Source organism: Pseudopipra pipra, chromosome 3 (assembly GCF_036250125.1).
Source record: "Pseudopipra pipra isolate bDixPip1 chromosome 3, bDixPip1.hap1, whole genome shotgun sequence".
NCBI lineage: Eukaryota > Metazoa > Chordata > Aves > Passeriformes > Pipridae > Pseudopipra > Pseudopipra pipra.
This window is the reverse complement of record NC_087551.1, coordinates 23,951,268-23,974,411: the sequence shown is the minus strand read 5'-3', so window position 1 is coordinate 23,974,411 and position 23,144 is coordinate 23,951,268. Positions and strand designations below refer to the sequence as shown.

General features: G+C 35.2%; 1 protein-coding gene across 3 annotated transcripts in view; it reads right to left on the bottom strand.

Moving 5' to 3' along the window:
- Window positions 1–23,144, bottom strand: part of UBR2 (ubiquitin protein ligase E3 component n-recognin 2) — a 57,519-nt gene that overhangs the window by 27,957 nt on the left and 6,418 nt on the right. Inside the window, exons 3-17 of one of the 3 annotated variants that reach the window (XM_064648332.1) lie at window positions 20,945–21,023; window positions 19,150–19,263; window positions 16,238–16,365; window positions 15,146–15,284; window positions 13,445–13,507; window positions 12,088–12,208; window positions 9,462–9,569; window positions 7,925–8,013; window positions 7,157–7,255; window positions 4,571–4,734; window positions 4,383–4,482; window positions 3,234–3,362; window positions 2,301–2,484; window positions 1,198–1,259; window positions 356–466 (exon numbers count right to left, since the gene is read on the bottom strand). In XM_064648332.1, the coding sequence (XP_064504402.1) occupies window positions 356–466; window positions 1,198–1,259; window positions 2,301–2,484; window positions 3,234–3,362; window positions 4,383–4,482; window positions 4,571–4,734; window positions 7,157–7,255; window positions 7,925–8,013; window positions 9,462–9,569; window positions 12,088–12,208; window positions 13,445–13,507; window positions 15,146–15,284; window positions 16,238–16,365; window positions 19,150–19,263; window positions 20,945–21,023 (1,690 nt within the window). Of the gene's footprint in view, window positions 1–355; window positions 467–1,197; window positions 1,260–2,300; window positions 2,485–3,232; window positions 3,363–3,912; window positions 3,998–4,382; window positions 4,483–4,570; window positions 4,735–6,983; window positions 7,083–7,156; window positions 7,256–7,924; window positions 8,014–9,461; window positions 9,570–12,087; window positions 12,209–13,444; window positions 13,508–15,145; window positions 15,285–16,237; window positions 16,366–19,149; window positions 19,264–20,944; window positions 21,024–23,144 lie in introns of those variants that run through there. The other 2 variants (XM_064648331.1, XM_064648333.1) reach the window with 2 other exon arrangements.

Here is a 23,144-nt window from a genome sequence, read left to right as displayed (position 1 = left end):
ACGCACAGATCAAATTCTGCACTTTATGCTGCTTTTGGACAGCATACCATAAAAAGGCTAGGAGTCATTAACTGCATCATACTAAAACTTCTTTACATGCAGAGCACTAAGGTCACTGAGCCCTGTAGCAGCCCTGAAACAAAAAAGCAACTTCTGACTAAAGAAAATCAAAGACCAGATTAAAAGCATAAATATTCAAATGACGTGCGTGCTGATATAAACCCCTACTTCGCACTGCAGTAAGATTTACATAGGTAACATTTGGAATCAATACAGAAAGGGAAGGTTTTGAGGTCTGAAATTATCCTGGGGGACTTACCAGAAAACAGTGATTCTGCAGGTACTATGTACTCACCTGATTAACAAGAGAGAACCCATTCCTTCTCCACATTCCTGCGTGCACTTGGGCACATAGGACTAGGCATCGTAGAGGATGTTCTATTAACATAGGCGGGCTAAGCTCACTCTGCATTAAGAAAATGCAATATTTTGATATATACAGAGAAAATAAAAGAAAATTGGACTGAAATGAAGCAGGATTAAAATTATTAAAACATTAAAATTACAATTATTAAAATTATTAAAATATTAAAATTATTAAAAAATCAAAATATTAAAATATTTCAGCAATACAAAAGAGAAGCAAATCCAACAGGAGAATTTGATGAGCATATTCCCAATCTATCCAGTCAAAAGTTACCCTTACATTCCCTTTGCTCCACAAAAATACTACACAAGGGCTTTAGTTTATTCCTAGAGACAGCAGGTTTCATATTTTAAAACGTCAACACTGACTTTCATTCAAAGGTTAAGTACTACTTCTTTCAAAAGACACTGAAATTCTTCTCCCAGTTAGGTTTTGTCCTGTTTTATCCTACTTTTTTAAACATCCCCTAAAGAAACAGTATATCAGTAAGAACATGAGGGAAGCAAGAAACACCTGGGTAAGAAAATTAGAACCCAGGCCAAGGAGAAGGAATCAGATCCTGCCTCAAGTTCCTAAAAACAGTTTCTACTACAAAAAGAATATCTAGATACTAATCTTTTAAGAGACAATTTCATCTGCTAAAGAGAATCTGAGTAGCATTTATGGTAAAAAGATCCTTTGTTTTATTTAATAATATCCTACATTTACATGACCAATTTCACGTTAAGTATTAATTATATTTAATGAATATGCTACATTTAATTACATACCAGGGGTAGCAGCTCTGGAAACTTATATGCCACCTCAGTTTTACTCAGCAAAACATGCAAACCTACATAAATACATGAGGAAAAAAAAAAATATAGAATATTACCAACAATATTTTATATAATTCAAACAGGACAAAAAAGGTCATCTAATTTACTCAGACCATTTTCTGGACACACCTACAAGTCTGCAGATTTATCACCGCGGAGCCCCACAGCTATTTCATGAAGAAACATGTTAAAAGCATACATTTTGAGAGAATTAAAGTTTTCCCATTGTATCTGTGTAAAACTTGCAGTATAAGTAAGATTTTTGCCTTTCTTTTGATTCTGTCATACCCTCTCAGCCAAGAGTCCTGGGTCTATCAGGACAATCAACAACAGATACCGCATCCTTTTTATCCATTCTCAGATAAAATACCTCATAAAATACCTCAGGAACTAGAATGTGGCTCCTACAAAATATATGAAGGTTTTCTGCTTTGCTTTGTTTTAAAGTTACAAGGACTTGGCTCAAAGATTCAAATATTCAAAGTTATTTGATCCTGAGCTGCACAGCATTTTACCTAAGAATTACCTATTTCACTTCATTACTTGTGAACTTTGTTTTATCATATGGCTTTCTGATTCTGTAAACTAAAATTCATAACGTGTTTCTCAACACAACTGTTGAACAAGATAGGTACAATATAAAGAGAAAGGCATAGCTTAAGTTTCTGGTGACACATCTGCTTGATAAATCTATTCTCTAACAGAATATTGATCAGTCTATTCACTCTAACAGCTAAACGTATTCCAAAACATTCAACCACAGTGCATATTCTGCTGCAGTTCTTTTGCATTGCTCAAGTGGCAAAAGCAGCAGTAGCAGACTACAATACAAATCCAAAGGCATAAGACAATCTCCACCAGGCCCGAAACAGTAACGAGGCCTCCAGTGCTTGGGAACATTTGGCCTAGATGCTACCAAACAGCTAGAAAATGGCCAAAATGAAGCCTATTCAGGCCTTAAGCAACAGTTGTGTGGTTCTTCATGTACACACAACTACAAATCACATTTATACAATGTTTTTTATCTCCTGAAATATTTTTAAACCAGTTCATACCTGCAAGTAAACGAGAAACTGGGAGATGAATGCTAACTTTTTCCTGAGAAACGCAGTATCTGATGGTCTCAACTGAATGTCCACACATACTGAGAACAATAGGCTGTTCTCCATCAGTAAACCCACTATGACACTGCATCAACACAGTCAGGCATTTCTTGTAAGCTTCAATCAACACTTTTTCCTAAAAGAAAGATTGGAGTTTACAGAGATTATGAAAAAAACAGAGCTGTGAAAAATAATAGAGCCAACATAAAAAAGACTGAAGGGTTGGTGGTTTTTATCTGTAACAACAGTCCTGCAAAATTAAGATAAGGAATCCAACAAAAGAGTCAAATTAAGGGGGGCACAGATTGTAAAACTCATACTGGTATGTCTGATTAGAAAAATACCCACTAGTATGTTGTTTGGGTTTGGGTTCTGGTAACTTTCTGAGCAATGATAATGCTAGGCTAATAAAACCTGAACATTAAATAACAGTAAGAGATTAAAGCCAGCCTGAATGTTCAAATATTCTACAATCACTTACTCCACAGCCATATTTTACAATGCTTAAGAAGTTCTGTACTCCTAAAATTCGAAACACTTATGGAGTAGAAATATCATCTATAATCCACAGTATGTGGTAGATCCAGGGTCTCCTCCTTTATTCCTCCTTCTCTGAAAATTATAACCTGACAGTGTTGTGATGATCACAACTATCAGATGCGTGACAAAACTCTCTGAAATATTTTGTAAAAGGCTTAACCACATTCTCATGAATTGGTCAGTACAAGCAATAAAAGATGTGCTTAAATACAGAAGAGGTTTGCACTCACTCAGAGAAGATGTTCTTGGCTTATGGTGAATTTTGTGTTTAGCTCAATTGTTACGTGTATTAATATTTAGGTTTTATCTCCCTTCACACAGAAAAACAATTCAGAAGGAACTCACATCTAATGCACACCAGTCCTGCATCATTGAAATAACAAGGGTTAATTTCATCTGCAATGTAAAGGCTGCTTCCCACTCTGGTTCCATTTCAATGTGTTGTCCTACTTGACGAGTTATTGGATCCATACCCTAAAACAAAAAGAATTCTGCATCTCAACAATGTATCACTGAAATATGTTGACAAAATTAGCATGAGTGTGAGACAGTGGTTAGCTATCCTTATAAGCATATTGTTGTTGCAACAGGTAAAAAGAAACTTGACACCATCTGAAAGGCAATGAAACACATCAAAGCAATAACAAGAATATTAAATGGGATTTGGGAGAGTAGAACACTATATCAAGAAAGGTTTTGGATATGAGCTGTGTTTATTATTAACAAATGTAGAGATTTCAGTATTATGAGCAGTCCAACAATGTTTGCATAGATACAATATCTTACATACACATTTTGGTTTCTGAATACACTTTCTAGGGTTGTGCTATTACATGCAATTATGTACTAATTAAATACTGGGTACTATAATACATAATCAGCTCTTATCTTAAGAAGAAAAAACCCAGCATTATCTGAGGATTACAAAATTTTCAATTGACTATCAAAAACCAACTAATGAAAGCTAAGTACCAAGAAAGGTATGCTACTGAAGTACTGAAAAATGGGAGTGATTCTGACTTACACCTTACTGATCATACAGTCAATTTGCCCTTGTAAAAGCTGCATTGTTTTTAAAATGCTCCTCCTAAGATAAGTACATGAAAAGGCTGTGGAAAAAAAACAAAGTGAAGAGGTCTGTTTGTGTGTCTTGAACAATATATTCCTCAATACATAAGGAGCAACTCTGTTGACACTTAAGATGGACCAGATTTTGCTCACACAATTAAAAGCCTTGTGCCTCTACAACTGCAAAATATGCCCCAAATTACACTTCTTTTTGAACTGCGCTCCCACTTTATTGCCCTCTACCACAAACTAAATTTTAAAAAGTGAGGTAGATGTTATGTTTCAGGAAAACATGATGACTCCAAAAGTTATACTATACTGAAGTTATAAAATGAGAAGTATATTAAATTTCTTCCATTTTTACATCATGATAGCTAACTTCCTGCTTTAATCTTGCAAAATTTTGTAATTCCCAGATTTACATACCTGCATACATTTGAGTAATTCTAAGAAGGCATCGAAACCCTCCAGGAACTTGCGTCTCAAGTCATCTGACCACTCAGTTGGCTTACTTATCAGCACATACCTGGGTAGATGAGTAAGATGCAAGTATTAATTTTAGATTTTTTTTTTAAGCTCCATTTATCAAATCAGCACATAGTTAATATACTTACTTGAGATCCAAAATAAGGCTCTGAACACGTCTGAATTTGAAAGCCTGCAGAGCAGTGTAACGTTCAAACTGAAACCTGCCCTGGATGTCACGGTGCCTTAAGTGGTCCATGAAAGTTTTGATGATAGTGGTCATGAGATTTTCTTCTGTTATTAGCATTCGAGCCTATGTCAAAGTACATTGAAATTTGCTGTAATTAACAGACACAGCTAACAAGATTTTCACACTGCACCATGAAGTTTATAAAATATATTATTTGTTATTCAAAATAGTTATATCAATAATAAAACCATAACATTTAAAGGCAATCTTTTCAGAGAATCACAGAAGGAAAAGAAAAAGTAAGCTAGCCAAAAATTATCAGAATCCAGATCTTTTTTCAGATCCCTTCTGTACAGAAGTTTGTCTATGGAAAGGCTCCTGTTAACCCATATAATTATGACACATGTTATTATGTGTCTTATAATTAACCTGTACCTCCCTTTAAGTATGCGTTGTCTCCTCTCATATAATTTAAGTATGAGCCCTTTAGGGGAGGGAGAGCTCTTTTGTTTTCTGTTTACAACTGTCAAGAGCTGTGGTGAACAGAGCATCTTCTGAACTGCTAAGGAACTGTACAGTGCAATTTCCACATGGAAATTACGCGAAATTACTTGTAATTCCCCTCAAGGGCTACCACATACTTCCATGTGTTGTATGAAACAAATCAACGGGCAAAGTCTGAGGAAGATTGTCTTCCACACCCAGCCTAAACTAACCCAACTCCACAACAAAGGAGGGGGCACTAAGTAGGCACTGCCTGCTCCTACTTGTGAACACTTCCAGAACTCGCCCATTCTGTTGGTTCTCCAGGTTAAATGGGGTGAGCCTTGCAATTCTTGGATCTGGTTGGTAGCTTGTAGAAGACTGGCCACTCTGTTCTACCCCAATGACACTGCGGTTCTTGGCTTGAGTTTCTGGGTTCTACAGTTGCTAACAATACTTGGAAATAGTTTCTAAAATTCTACTGCAGGGGGAACAAAAAATCTAGTGATTAACATTTCCCCCAAAAAAGTCATCACCAACACAGCTGCCCATCCACCCTCAAGCCAAAAAACCTCAGTTAAAGTACTAATACCATTTTGAACATGTTACTGGAGGGCAGTGGGGTGGTTTACATTCTTCAACTTACTTAAGAATGAATGGCTCTAAACATATAAAAATAATACTTAATTCATATGATAGAAACTTATCATAACTACTTTCATTTCATCAGTCTATTCTGTCATTCTGCAAAAGAGTAAAAAACCATTTGCTTTACTTTTTTTTGCATGCTTTTAAAATAGAACTCATGTAAAAGGGACATTGCAATCATTCTGCTTCAGGAAATGTTTGAAACTACTTTTTTAAAAAATATGTATTTATTCACATACTGTACCACCCCATCTGCCAAAGGAAAAAATACCACGAATAACCATCTGAATAATACTAGTTTGTTAAGTCCAAGTCTGAATAACTCTTACTGAAAGCACCAACATTAAAAGAGGCAACATATTATTGTCCCTGAACCATGGGAACAAAATCCTGAGGTCCTACTGAATTCCCAGGAATAACATCTGCCACTAGGAGACTGAAGAACAACTTTTCTCAGCATTGCGACTGCCATGCTACTATTGAATTTTAGAGTTCAATTAAGCTGATTAAATTTGGGAGGATTCAGAAGCATTGATTTTTTAAACAATTCTGGGTATGAAAATCAGGCTTTTATTTCCAGTACAGCTCCACAGTTTAATTTGTCTAATTCATAATACAAGCAAAGACAGACTTATTTGGAGACTGGAGCAAGGAAAAAAAAAGCTTCCCAAACAAGCCTAAGCTGGTGAAAGACCAGCAGAGCTGGGAGAAGTCACAGTGCTTGAAGCACTGCAACAAAAATTACCTGGAAACCTAAAAGGCGGCATTGTCTGAGTCTCAAAGTACCAAAGGAAGCAGGGAATATCATGAGACAATTCTTGCTTGCTCTTGTGTAGATTGGAAAACATAAAGTGGATCATTTATAAAACTGCACCAGAATGGTGCTCTGAAACCATGATATGCAAACCACAATACAGATTTCTACAAACAGTAACTGTGGCTCAGTACGATGAGGAATTTAAATGTTATGTGTGTGTGTTTCTAAATAAACATGAAAGTACCTTTCTAAAAAAAGTAAAACATAAAAATAAAAACCAAAACCACCCAGCTCACTCTGGGAAGCTAGACTCAAACTTTGCAATGCTGAATGCTTTAACTTCTAAACCCATAGCAATGTATGTAAACAGTCTGACTGCTCTGCATTTCCACAGTAACATTAAAGAAATCTGAAGCCTTGATTTATGAACCTTGAGCGGCTTTTAACAAATAAAGATTTCCTTTTTTGGTCTTTTAGTACTTACAAGAGAAGGCACTGTGAATATCTGTATCGAGAGGTCAGCAATTGAGAACTCTCTGTCGTGGTCATCTTTCATAAAATCACTCTGCAATCGCTCATAGTTCTATTAAGAAGGAGGCAAAAAAAGGCAAGGAGTGCCAACTATCAGTTTTTAAAAGAAAGACAGGCACTACTCACCAGAGTAGGTACAGTGAAGAGTTGGACAGACAGAGCAGCCACCGATACTGCCCGTTCGTGATCATCCTCCATATAATCTCTCTGCAACTGCCGGTAATTCTAAACAACAAGGGGAGATTCACCTCTAATCCACACTGACCTGATTTTTTAATTTAAATGTCTGCTCTGGGAAACTCTAATGCCATGATAAAGGGAAGAGTAGCTCTTAAGGATTATTATATGGATATTCTGTACAAAGAATATGACAACTTAATCTGCTCACATGTGAGATCTACTCACTCTCATTTTCACAATAAAGGCTAGCATTTTATTTTCTGCTCAAAAAAATTATTTGTCTGCAGGAGAGTGAGCAGAATTTTGCAGTGCTGATTTAAAGCATTTCAAATACTAGTTACTGCAGAAATACTAATCAGCATAACTAAATGTAAGCACTGTTTCTGAGCAGCACTGTAACAGCTTACACCTCAAACACCAGGAAGCGATTAGCTCTTAAGAAGTGATAGCCTGCACAGTTGATGGTGAAGACAAAAACATCTAAACCGCTTTAGTATTGGGAAGTCTGAAAGTTCACTTCCTTCTCAGGAGATGCCATTATAACTAATATTTTGAAGACCTAAAATAAAGTTGTCAGCATTTCATTTCAACTTCTCACTTCCAAAAAAGGGAAAAAAATCGGGTAACAGTTCATTTGAAATACTGTATGCTAACTAAACTCTCTTCACTGGACAGTTCAGGCATTTAATGGCTCTTTTTAAGAAAGATACTTACTCTTGCAAAGCGGATAGCGAAAAGTTTCTTGTACTTCAAATCCATAAGCAGACTGCTCATGAATAATTGATGATACACACTTCTAGCTCCTGTCAAGAAAAATGAATGAAATATTGCATGTTACTATATTCTATCAACATATTATGGAAACATTTAGAAAAGTAAGCATCTACAGAATGAGGCAAGTGTTCATTTCAGAGTAGAAGCTGCTTTGATTAAGTCTGTCAGGTGGTAGCAAAGGATGAAGAATACATAAACCAAAATTCTTCAAGAGGCATTATTTATTACTCCTGTATAAGATAACACTGTTGAATGGGAACATAAATCTTCAAATATAAGTGAAGTCAGCAAAGCAAGAACAGAACTTTACTTTGTTCCTCCTCAGGATAAACAGGGGATTTGGATGGCCCAGGGAAAAGAAGAGCACACTATTATGACAAGTGTGCAATAAATTTTGCTAGTTATGAACATCTCCATAAAACAATCAGTTTATCTGTCTCTGAATTTCTAGTCTGTCTGAACAGAATCCCAGAAAATATTATCAATACGAGTGCAATTTGTCTGTATGTAGCATGGACACAAACGCACATATGCACCATCTCCTTCTGTAGGTCACTTTTAAGTCAAAAGCTATTACACTATTTCCTTAATGCAGAGGAATTATGGAATACAAGAAAAAGTAGAGAAATACTAATGCTGAAATAGAAATGCAAGAGTTACTCCTTCTTCCATGAAAGACATTATCCTAACAAAATCTGTGTTTAAAATGTTGTAATGCTCCACAAAAGTAGTATCTCTCAACTCACAAAATGTGCAGGAATTCATTCTCAAGACAAAGCGATTAGAGAAACAAAACCTAAAATAATAATTTTCTCCGTATTACATACACTACTCACTTTACTTTTTACTTATTTTATTCCTACTCCAAGAAATTCCTGAGACAGACATACCAAAACAGACACAGAATCCATGAGGAAAAAGAAATTCACTACCTCCCCTTCCTCAAAATTACAACTTTTCTAGCCAATCCCATTTTATCAGTCAGGTTTTTTAATTTTCAAGGGCTCTAATATAACAGCACAGGAGTTTTCACTGAATGTTCTCAGAACACTTAAAAATACCTCATGAAAACAAACACAAGTCAAAGCAGAAAACCACTGCCCTATTTCTTAAAAAGAGGCATTTTGGTACATACGATACAGATGCTGAGATCCTATAAGGCAGACAAACCCCAAAATGCTCTATTTTTCACTCAGTTTCCCTTAACTATCACTGTCATCTGCATATTCAAGTCAGCCTTCATTTCAGACCACTTGGAAAAATTAGACCTAAAACCGACCTAATCTCCAAATGGTCTATGTTCTTCTCTTAAATATGCTTGGGAGTGTATCATGAAGGGACAGATGGATTATAACAAATCAGGCAAATTTATCTATAATACACCCCAGTAAAATTGATTAAACATTAGCAGATATAGCAAAGGGAAAACTTATGCACAGCAATCTTTAGCATTTTCCAGAAGTTTGAGAAAACTCACCTTTCCACAGTTTAGAATCATACAGCATCAACTTATCCACAAGAGAGGAATTTTCACCATCTGGCCCTTCTTGTAAACCAACCTGACACAATATTCGACGAAGGCCATCTTAATGAAGAGAAATGATACAAGTTAGTTACAGCTTAAACACAAACATACGTTATTTTGACATACTGAAATTTTCATAAAACACAGAAGTTATCACACATCCTTCTTCTTCCTGACAAGTGAATAACACCACTCATATTTTGCTGATAGACACACAAACATTTCGTACCTTGCAAGTTTCACACTAGCCTTTTATGGAACATAAGAAACATTGTGAAAATTGCCAAACACAATGATCTGTTTCAAAGTTATCAAATAAAAACGTGTTTCCTTAAAAGTGCTGTTGACTTACTATTATATAAAAAAGAGTTATATAGGAGGCTAATTTTCTAGGTTTTATTTTCCTGTTTAGTGCCCTATCAAACGGAAAATATAATTCATAAATGAAATTACTCATATATGAGTTTTTTGTTTACACTTAGGAGCTGCTATCATTTCAAACCTTCTCTATATATTTTTTCTAACAGAAAGCAGTAATAATTGTTATTATATAAACATGTAAGTTACTATATGCTTGCAGATGAGCCTGCATCTGCAACAGAGAACAACCCAGACATGCTCATATTAGGAACGTTCAACCTGGCTTTGCACTGCTTACAGAGCCCTTATTTCCACATGCTGCTTGGCCTTCTCAGCTTCTTAGGTAGAATGGGCAGTGGCTTAGTTCTTGTGTATACCATACCATGGTACAGTTCTATAGTCTGAGAACCCCTAGAGCAGTTTGGGGTTATTCCCTTTTGCCTTACAGAGTTCAATTCCAACTAGTGTTATAGAAGATAACAAATTAAGGGAAACCACTGCATTGTTCAACAATTTTAAAACAGACACTTATTCCTGAAGAACTGACATTTGCTAGGAAGGATGTAGAAGTCAAACTTCTGATGAAGTTTCATAGAAAGGTTTTTTTCCCTTTTTTTCATGACAAGAATCCTTTCACAGCAATCATCCAACCTAATTCTGTGGCAGAGCAGGAGACCCCTTACTTGCTATTGCCCCGTGTTCAGGGACATGTAAGTGTAACCACTTAAGCAGTGCAGCTCTATCATCCCATGTTACAGAAGATTGAGCAGAATTTAGTTGTTTGGGTGTGTTTGTTAAAAAGCTAAAAAAAATCCAGGCTCGGGAGTACATTACAAGCCTGCGTCCCAAGACGTGTAAGGCAGTTCAAGTACTTGAGGGCACAGGTCACACACAGAGTGTATGTGTGCTGTTTACCATCAAACATGTTTTTTGCTCTTCTGAATCATAAAGAACACAGCATTTAATGAGGTGAACTCTTCAAACTTCAGAAACACTACACGCACAAGTCAAACTAAATTCAATACTTTTTTCTGTAATTTGAGACATCATTAACATATTCAAGTTACTTTTTTGCAACTATCGTTTAGTGCTGAAAATTAGTGACTGTGTCACCTGGCACAAATGACATGGCACAAAACTGGGCTTAAAAAAAATTAGAAAGACAGTGCCTGCCTCCATGTTTCACCAAAAGGAAAATTTATCTTAGAAGTCAAATATCTTCATAATTCCTTTCTTTTAATACCTATTGTTTGCCAGCAACATCGGCAAATAGTTGAACAAACTGCAACCATAACTTTTGTTCAAATGTTTGATTTATGTATATTTAAAAATTAACTTCTACAAACATAAACTACTTATCTTACAAAAACAAGAACATAGTAGAGGCCCTGTGCCTAAAATCTTGACTAGCCTTCCAGTTACCAGTCTAATAAAAGATACAGTCTCTGAAGAAATCTTGCACCTACGCAGAACATACATGCAATATTACAGCTGCATGTGCTTTCCTAATACTTCTTGCTAACATTTTCAGATGCATAGAACATAAAATGCATGGGGGATTGTATCTACATTTCTACATATCAGCAGTTTGACACTTTTCCTTTTATTTCCCCTCATACCCCATACCTTCACAACCTTAAGATTTACCAGGACAAAGGAAGAACCAAGTCAAAACAAGCACAGAGCAGTTCCATAAGAACTGATACAGTGCATCTTGATTCCTTTAAGAAAACTTTCAAAAATCTGATTAATACTTTGTTGGTTTCTATACTTACCAAAACCCTCCACACATCCGTGCATTTTCTCTGTTGTTCTACTTAGCAAAAAATCTGAAGCAATCACTTTCATCATCATTCATCAAATTACTTCTGAATAATTTTGTTTTATCTAATCAGACAGGTTATTTTCAGCTTACTGCATTCATTTAAAAATGCGGGGACCGAAAAATAGCTTTTTGGCATATTGCATCTGACAGCAAGTCTCAGCTTCTGTTCAACAGCAACTAAACAGAAAAGACTACCTAAGACTGGTAGCACTTTCACATGGAAGTTAGAATTCAGAACAGCACTCCAGTAAGAGAAAATAGAATGAAGTCTGACAAGTTATTAATAGCTTTGCCTTATACATTACATATCTGCACTAAGTGGACAAAATTGCTTCAGAAAATCAGCTTGTCTCATAAATATTCTCTTACTCAAAAAAGTTCAAGTTTGCCCACCTGAATATCCAATAACACTTCCAAGCCAAGTTAGGAGCTTCAGACCAAAGCTCTGATGGGCAACAATAGACGAATGCATAACTTGTACTTTCAATGGCTTTGTCTGACGACTGGTATTTCTCTTAAAAAGAAAAGGAAAAAGGAGGCAATGCATATTTATGTGAGGACTGGCATACATTTCTATACAGAAACACAGCATTCCTATGATTAATTTCAATAATTTATAATATTAATACATATTGTGATTATAAAAAAACCAAAAAAGTTTGAACTTTGTTTACCCTATTAATATTTGAAGGTCCTTATTATGCAATATCAACATATGTAGGTCAATCCATTTTCCACCCTTGGCCTCTTATCAATATACACACTGATCTGCTGCATGTTACTGATAACCAATCCCACACACAACCTGAGACTGCCATACGTGTTTGTTCTTCACAACATGACATGCAAGTCACACAGCAGCCCACCAAGGAAACTGACTGTTTTCAAAAATACAAATTAAACACACTGGGTTAGAACAAGAAAGGAAGTATTTACCCTCATCCCTGTGTTAGAAACCATAATAGTTAGATGTTACACATAAGAGCCATTTGTGCTTTGACTGCATGGGCACTAAGTCTAAAATATTGCACAATTTTATCTTTAAAAATATGCTAATTCTTTCAAAATACCTTAAATCATTTAAGATCAGTAAATCCAGTTGCAGCATTTGTTTTTCAGTGGTAGCAGTATCATACATAAACAATTTCTTACATGTGATTAAGTAGTGCACTGCAGCAGTTTAAGAAAAATTAAACAGAAAACATTACTCCCATGTTCTTACATGGAGGACCCTTGCAACATAGAGATATTAGTAATGTATATACATGCAAAGTGCAGAAAAGCAAAATGAAATTGTATTTGTAGTTTTACAATTCATCTGGGATTCAATCCGTAACAATTTCCATAATTGTGGCTTTGAAAGACACAACTTCATTCTATAGGAAAAAAACTGAAGTAGTTTAACTTCACTGATCTGAACTGGCATGTAATTCTAAAAGATTACATTAAAAGTTCCTGATCACATTCTGTTTTCTGAAGGAAAAAGTTGTCTACCAACTTCTTTTTAGAAAATTACTTTGGGTGCAAGGTAGGCCATGCTAGGAAAAAAAAAAGAAAAAAAAAACCCCAAACATAAATCTGTATTTTGATACCCCTACTGTGCATATTGTACGTAGTATCTCCGACATTCTGTATTATTGAAATATAAAGATTCATTACGATAACAGCATCAGAAAACTGTGTAGCAAAGCCTCTTTTTGCTTACGATGAGGCAAATCAGTGGATAATATCACTTACCACCACTACTTACCACTATTACTGATTTTGCTTGGTCGCAGTACTGGAAGTCTCCATATCGAACAGACCTACGTCCCTGTGAATTCATAAAGACATAACATTACCACCAAAACAAAACAAAACGTTCCAGTGCCGTGTTTTACACTAATATGAAACACACAGTAAAAGTTTCAGATGCACATTAACCACTCCTTCTTTCATGCTATTTTCACTGTTAAAGTACTGTATATGTTACATACTTGGATTTCCAAAATGCATCCTGTACTTTTTAAAAGAAAATAAAATTAGATGCAGTCATCTGTCATACTAAATTTTCTGTGTATGGTACTGCTCTTAAGATGTAATCATCATACTTCTAAATTTTAAAATACTGAAAACTCATCTTTAGTATGAATGCATCAATCGGTTTTGGTAGAATTTGAAGATATTTCAGACATTTCAGTGCCCTTTAAAAAGCAGATATTAAAGCTAATGGTCTTTTAAACATACAACTAAAGCACTTTCCTTATTTCAAAAGGAAACTTTTCAGTCTTTCTGTACTGTCAATACACACATCAAAATAGATAGTTGATTGAATTTATAGTGTATTACACACAGAACAGCTTACTGATATTTTAGATCTGGCCTGATGACAAATCACTGCTTCAGGCATAATATTCTCATTTCTTTCACATACATGCACATGTATATAGGCATTCCTGCACATATTTAAAAGTAGGACAGGATCAACAGCAGGGAAAAAAACTAAGTGCATCCTATGATGCACAGTATGAGGTCAGCACATATTTAGGGAATCTTTTGGTTACCGGTATCACAAAAAAATAAAGTACTGATAATACAAAACCAAAATCTAGTTCAGTGGTCAGTAATATAAGTGGTTATATTTCCTTCTCCACTGACCTTCTTGAAGCACTTTAAGCACCCAAAATGACATTCATATTGCCATTTTGTAAGAGATTTCCTCCTCACACCACCCCCCCAAAAAAAAGCACAAGGCAACAAACCAAAAGAAAAGGACACTCATTTTCATGGCAACTGCATATAGGCTCATTGCACAAATAACAAGATGCAGTTGTCCTACAAAGCATCCCTTTCTTAAAAAAATACACAGGAGCCACAATACAAACACAACTTCTGAAATCAACGTACTAGTTAAAATTATATTCAGCATATAGTGATTCTAAACTCATTGTTCTTTCTTTATACTGTATGAAATGCTTCACCTCTTCCTGCCATTACAATCTGAAAATTATGAAAAATTAAATTAAATTAATAAAACAAAACCCCACAAACCACAAATAGTTCCATGAGCACCAGAACAAAAGCATTCAATTATGGATTTTAACCCTCACAGTTAACTGGTGTTACTCTGAGAAGCATTTCCTATGCCCTTGGAGGGCATATAGGGGCTCTTTCAATGTCAGCTCCCCAGTGTACAGTAAGGGATGGGCCAAAGCTGTTGCCTGTCCTTGACAGAGGAGCGAGAAACACCCTGCTACCTACACTTACAAGACTTATGGGAAAACATTTACATTGAAACATATATTCAGTGTCAGGTCTGGTTTGGATTGGCCAATGAGTCAAGACATTTAAGGGTGGCGTGACACATAGGGCTCAATCACATTAACCACATGCTTTGGGAAAACAAACTGTAGTCATATAAAATAAACATTAGGGTAAGGTAATTAAAAGTTCTAGCAATTAATTTACTTACATCTCTATCTACTGTTGTTGCAAAACCAATGGCTTCCTTCTGCGTGCAGTTGACAGCCTTCTGAAGAGTATAAATAACTTGTTCGTAGGTATGGACTTCATCATTAAACAGCATACAGTAGTAAGTGTCACTCTTCTCACTTCAAAGCAAGGATTGAATTTATGTCATTCAAAGCAATGTAATTTTAAAAATCTTCTAGTTTAACAAAGTTTTCCACCAGACAACCCAAGCCTGGGCTTCCTTTGCTATACTGGAACATATCTCAACAAATTATTTGAAAAGGGTTACTCCTGTCCTCTATAGGAATGTGCATCTTTCCTGCAGAACTAAGTCCAAAATTAGCAAAATCTCAAGAAAATATTTCAGTCTGAGTTTTATTTTTGAACATTTGTTGATTATGAATTGACAGTTTCCTACTAAAGAGAATCCATTTCCTTCCAGTGCAGCTGTGCTCATTACATTGCCCCATAGAGCTTCTTAGAGATTTCAGCAGTCTTGGCATTATTTTGCCACACCTGTTTTTCTGACATTGCATAAAGGTCTATTAGACAACAAAAACTTGGCAGTCTCTTAAAAAACCAAACTCCACAGTCCTCAAACGACAACTTATTAAGCTCACAGATTCAGTTCAATCTGTTGATTCATATCATTTATTTACACAGCATTCTTGCTCATAAAACACAAAGTAAAAGCAGATACTAACAAGATGTCACAAGATCTTAATCCATAAGAGCTATGATGCTACAATACACTTAAGCATTCTGTAAAACTTCAAAATTTGTAAGAAGTATAAAATACTTTTGCCACCACAATTTCAGTAACTTTGATCAGAAGACCCTTTTCAATACTAAGAAAATTAACATATGGGAAAGAAATTGTTCCATCATTGCTATGAAAAGAAATATGCTTTACAATCACAAAAGTAAAAACTATGAGAAATACAAATGTATTACAACTATTGTAGCCCACTGTCTGCAAAATACTTCTGACAATTTTAGGAAAGGCAGAAAAGATACTTAAAATCAGAATTTGCACTTTCAACTGTAAATATCTGCAAGTCTTTAAAAGGCAGAAGACAAATATGATACTTACGTCATTTCTAGTCCAGGCAATTCATTTTCCTTTTCCCATGTTAATATATCTACTGCGTACTTAAATGTGATGGCAAAAATATTATAAGCTCTAGCTACCATATCTTCGGGTAAATGCACAAGAGGATCCTGGAAAATAAATATAAATAGTAAATGAGAAATTAAATAACATTCAAAACGAACTCTCAGATTTGCATCTCTGTTTTATCAAAGATGATGTAAGCATTTTTAATGATGTCTTTCTTTAAATGACTTTTCATTTGAAAGGAACAGAGTCAATAATCATCCTGTTTTCTTTTTCCAGTTCTACACTGATAATCGCCAAAGCTCTAAACTGACAACAATACCTGAGTGCTAACTTGTCTTTGATTTATGGAGACATTTTCACACACTGACATTTACACACATTTCTGTTTTCACTCTCCCTGTTCTCACTCCAGCACACCTTCTAAGATACTTCTTCTGAAAAAGTTTTAACCTAAGCTGTATAAAATCTGTTTCTTCTGCTGTGCCTTTGAAAACATGATTTCAGATCACTGTATCTTTTGTTCCACTTAACAATATTAGAAAACTGCAGAATACAAATGACCATTCATCTACTGTCCTGTTATTTAAAGGCACCAGTCTTATCCATCCCAGCTTATACAACATGCAGCACACTGGCATCATGATTTATGATGCATGTCACTTATATGCTGTGGTATATAAATAATTAAATGCTGAAATGTAACGAGGTGTTTCATAATGATCAGTCCACGTCTCAGTCTTGCTCACAGAGAGCTGCTCTCCTTTTTTGGCTGTGGACCATGCATCCATTAGTGCCCATTCTGTGCTCTCCATTTAACAACTGCAGTAGTCACTACAAACTCGTCCTCCTCTCTGTGCCAGAGCAGAATGGCTGCTGCTGCAGGTGGAGGAACAGAAATGAGGAAGGGGAGGAAGAGGAGTGCTGCCTCAGTCTGCCAAGTCGAATGGACTGCTTTTTGGAGCAGCAAATGAGAACCACTGACAACTCTGAATGAAGTAGTGCTGGTACCACTACCATTTCCCTCCAATTCATTTCAAGGATTGTGAATAAAAAACACTAAAACCTCTTCTCTGAAGGGACTTGTCTTCTACTATTTCAAATTTTTGAGAACAACTAGTTCCTCTTCTACAAAGCTTGAAAGGGAACATTGCATGCCCTGCAGGCCACCTGGACATATGCTATACATTGGGTCACAGACTCAATTCATCATTTGGTATTTTGAAGTATATGTAACTGTTAGCCAACTAAAATATTTAACAGTGGCCCGATTTCTGTTTTAAGATTACCTAATACCAAATTCTCTGTTTCACTACAGCTTATGTTTATAAAAATGGCCACAATAATCTTTTCAGAACTTATGTCTGCATTATCTGTAGGAGGCTCTTAACAGTCAGCAATTCACCTGTACTAGTAAAGGTTATCCCCCAAGACTCTTTGGGAATATCTGGAAGCTTTACAGGACAGCTAACAATTACCATTCCTCTTTTTTTTTTTTCCCTTCATTTAAAATTTTATATAGAGTATGGAGAACTATCAGCCACCAAAAGCAAAAGCAAACCATAATCAGCAGTACTCCCTCCATTCCCAGCACTTTCAACAAAGACATGTATCTGGGCAAGGCAGAAAATAGGCTCCAATAATGCTCAACAAATGATCCTTAATTTACCTCAAGCACAACTGCATAACATAAGAGATCTCAATCCATGTTGCTCATGGGGAAGAAATACAAAGGCTGAGCGGTACCTTAATTTTTCTGTCACACTCACTGTGTGAGTATCTTTGGACACAGAAGTTGCAGTGCACCCAAGATTTCAGAACAAGAGTTTCCTAAGGCTGCCAACTACTGTAAGCTGGCATGTAGACCAAGCGGTGAGTCCAGCAGCAGTGCTGGAGTCTTAGGCTTGAGATAGTGGGAACAGACTTTAGAAGGACCACTATCACTGAAAATACATTACAGTTGCTTCATTTAAACCATCAGATAAGCAAAATTACTTTGCCTTATATTTTCCCTATAGAAAAATCTCACAGCAATTATACTATATAAGAACACATGTGAGTGGCTAGACCAGAAGCCCAATTAGCCACACTCACTCCTCAGGTGTAATAAGTTACAAAGAGTATAAGCAGAAGACAGAATGCTTCCTAGTCTCCAGTAACTTAAGACACTAATACTTCATACACCAAAGATGGTATCTGAGATTTTAAATGGCCATTGATAATTTTTCCCTCCATAACCATGACAAATTTCCTTTTTAACACATATAAACTTTTAACAACAATGGTTTTTTGCAACAGTTAGTCCAACAGCTTGAATTCATACTGTAAGAAGTGGTATGTCTTTTTGCATTTAATATGTCCAAGTTGTTATTCTATGATTCTGTGGTGACGATACGTTCTCTATTTACCTTCTCCATACCAAAAAAGCTTTTAGAGGCCTCTGTCTTACATCTCCATTATGACTCTCCTGTAACAGCAAGTTACTTTGATTTTAAAAATCTGTGTACTTTAGTAAGAACCAGAACATATGTTGCACAGATAGCTTAATTTGGCTTCTTGGTGCACATGATTACACATAGATATTTTCTGCATGTGGCAGAATCCTTTCGTCTGTCAGAGTATAGAGAAAAACAAAGCAGCAGAACTAAAGCTGCACAGATGACCAAGAACATACAAAATGAAGCCTTTAAGTAGAAAATATAATTCTAATTAACTTCTTAAGTTAGACATTAATTTTTGTCTAACAGTGTGGCTCAAAGAGTAGAGTTCCTACCATCCCTTATGCATAGTAAACAAGACTAAAAATAACCTCATATGAGGGATTTATATATATACACATACATGTACACAGTTCATGTTTTGAAACATGATGCCTCTCTTGTAATTACCTCTTCTTCTGCAGTCTCTGAAGTGTTAAGTTCATGCTTTTGACAGTAAGGACCTTCCTTCCAAGCTTCTGTATCACCACAGTCACAGAAACCTCCTCCACCTGATGTTGTCATCTAAAATTATTTAAAAACAAAGCAGTTCACGTGAATATGTATATACATATATGCACATTAAGAAAGGACTAGTCACAGCTAAACTACAAAAGCATGATCACAACACCTGATAGCTTTAGACAGTACCCTGTTAAAATAGCAGTGAAACCATGTCTACTTCTATGACAGCTGAAAGCTTGCCTACTTCATCAGTGTGCCTATGTCAAAAGAAAAAGCCTAAACAACAAAACACCTTCAAGCACCTCCATTCTGCCCTGCCTGAAGGCTATGGATTTTTCCTGGTTTTCAGGTTTTCTGAATCTATTACTTGCAATGGCATCTGTACTATTCCCAATTCTCACATTTTTAATTTGAACAAAGCTAAATCATTTCACACAGTGCTATTACACAGTAAGTAAAAGATGGGCTTTATGTTAAAGGAATTGAGAGACAAAACTTAAATTGTTCACATAAGTTTTAGTAAGCAGGGAAAAAAGTATTTGAAAATTGTAATTATATATTTACACTGTTTTATAATAAATAATAAAACAATCATTATCATTATAATATATAAAATATACATGTTTATATATTATGTATATGTCAATATACATATACATATACATTATGTATATGTCAATATACATAAGATATAAATATATAAAATAGTGTATATTTATTATTGTAAATAAATAAATTTTATTTTAAAGCTAAGATCACCTCAAGTTAATAAGTGTAATAATACTCTTTTTGCATCACAACTATTAACTGATTTACAGAAGAATTCTTCTTCCATCTATTTTTGACATACTGGTATATTCTATACATACAGGTACCTCCTACAGTATCAACAATATTAAATCAATATTTAAAAGAACATTTGCTTGCACTTTTTGATGTTACCTAGACTTGTTAATTCACTAGGCTTGCACACTAAAAACGTACATACAAGTGATATGATATCAGCAAATCTAGCTAGGTTTCTTGAGACAAGCTGTTGTACTTGGTTTTTTTTCTGAATCCTAGTGCTCAGTGTAAGCAGGCAGTGATCAAATTCACATTAACAGCAGTGCAGTATTGTCAAAAACAGATTTACAGAAAAGCTGCACTGGTAAGTTTCACTTCTTAGTTTAAAAACACATCAAGGACTTCTTGACTTTGTATGGGGTTTTTTAACTAATCTGTACTACTAATAGTAGTACATCACTAAAATAAACAGCACCTGCAGCTTTAGTTTTCTATTTTAACTTTACGTTTAAAAACAAATAGAGGTCCTGGTATTGTACATAATTCGATAACAATTCAGATGTTTAAAGAAAAAGTTTTAAACAGAAGTGGCTTCTTAATAAAGGTTTTTCAATAGCTTTAAAAAATAGAGAAACATAAAAGCCAAATCAAGTTGAAAACTAACTCTAATGCTGTAAAATTCACTAAAAGGCATGCGTTAAAAAACCACAAATTTGTAAACTTAACGGTCATGCATAAATTTTAATTGCTCTGTATTTTAAAATGTTAACTTCCAGAACTTACACTCAGATCAAAACACTACAATTCTTGTAAGATTACTGCAGACATAATTTCAAATTTTGTATTCATGCAACATTTTGAAATTAAGTATACATTCTTAAACTTGAAACAAGGAGTTTCATACATATACAAAATTACTAATGGCTATGTCATATATTCCAACAGTATTACTAACCCTGTATCTGTGCTCCCTATGAATACTTCCAAGAAAGCACTCCATGCATAACACACAAGTTGGGTCAACTGCGCAGTCTCTGAAAACAGCAACAACAGAAAGAACAAAAAAAGCATTAAACATTTGGGTTTGCCTTCGATTATACATTTTACAACAGGTAATCTTCAAATATCACCAATATGAACCTTCTGACTAACATATATATTATTCTGAAAGAGTGAAGTGATGGCTTCCAAAGAGAGGGAAACAAATAAACTAGAAAAAAAAAAATCTGTTCTTACAACAGAAGTGGCTTTAAAATATCGTGTGGGTAGTATGTCTAGTTGGGTAATATAGACATTGCCTTCAAGAGGTGAGATAAGTATATAAGTAAACAGATGAATTACATAACACAGGACAGGCAAACAGGATAAACCCAAGCATGTTCTCTCAAGTACACAGTACAAGCATTAATGATCTCCAGCAATCAGAGAAGACGTTTTTTCACTGAACACTGGAAAGAAAAACAGCACACAACAGATTAGATCAAACCTCTGCTTCCAAGTTTAGCCTTACAAGCTCACTGAAGAGGTGTGAGAATGCAATTTCCTCAGCCAGGAGATCAGAGACCAAAATAAGGTCCTGTCTACAAGCATTGAACTACTAGACAGAAGTAATATTTCTAGCGAAAGTGGGCAAAGAAATGAAAGAGACAATTATGCATTACATTTAACTGTACTCCTGAAAAAACACTGAAAATACATGAACTTATGTAGTGCAACTGACTTCAAGGCACCTCAAGATGAAGGGAGACAGGTCTTGCAATGTAAAAATAACTACCAAGAGAACATCTGTCTTATGATGATTATTATCAAAACAAGAATTCAGAGAAACAACTTACTTTGTTTAAAAGAAAAAACCAGAGATCACATGAAATGTTATCAAAAATTCTTTTCATTCCATTTAATCAAATAAATGATGGAAAGATAATCAGGCAACCATGACTTATTATGCAAAAAGCACCATTTTCGCATTTGTTTTTATCCAGAGGAGCTACTGAAGGTGAAAATGTCAAAGCAAAATTATACAAAGGTCTTTCAGCTTTAGTATAGTTTATGTTTATGGCATTATTTTTTATTTTAAAAACTTTTATATATATACATATATATAAAATTTTAAAAATTAAAAAAAAATATTAGAAACCCACTTAATGCAACAATGTGCCTACAGGATTTGGGAGATCAGTTCTGCAATACGGGGTGTTGATTCTTCAGAACGGTTAACTTGTGGCAGTGTACTTACCAACTCAGTACTATTTGCCAAGTAATTTCTCAAAGAAGTAAGTGTGCTTACACCTAAAGCAGAGGCAGACCTGTAAGCTGCACAACTGGACAGAAAATCCACTGCTTTTAATGTATTTTGTGGACTCGAAAAACAATTCTTTGCTGTATTCCACAAAAGCTTAAATTAAACTCTCATTACTCTTCATTACCAGCTATAAGTTAAAGAAAATTAACACACAATAGGAAACAAATGTTTCCTGATTGAAAGAAGATGACAGAGATTCCATCCTGATAGCCACAACAGCAAAAAATAAGTCTGTACTCACTGCTTACTGTGACTTGAGCAGAAGACTGGACAAGCTGGCCTATCCAGACACCCTTTTTAACCTGAATGACATTATGATCTGCTGTATTTATATAACTTCTCTCCTTAAACAGAGACACTGGGTACGAACAGCACATTCACTCATTCTCTGAATTCTACCAATGGATTGAATTATTTTATGTTTTCATCATATCTGACAGCATTATCAAGGAAATACTTTACATATTGAGTTGCTGGTCTTGAAAAAGCAAGTGTTTAGAAGAAAATTACAGAATTCCCAAAGTTTTCATTAGTCCATACGAACAGTATTTGATCATTAACATGCTACTTCTAGGTTGTAATGCAATTTGACTTGTATTAAAATACTAGCTCTGAAGCTTGGATTTTTAGTTCTTTGGGACTAGATTTCATGAAAAGGTACTGAAGTAACTGTGGAAACTCTTTATAGCCTCTCATAGTCTTCCCCCTCTCTACCCAGATTTCTCTATTTTTTCACGGGGTGAAGGAAGAACTTAAGCACAGCTGAGAGGAGATGGAGTTTTCTTAGTGGTCAAAAGTATCTAAAGTACTCATCAGTTTAATCTCATCCAGGATAAAGAGGTCTCAAAACATT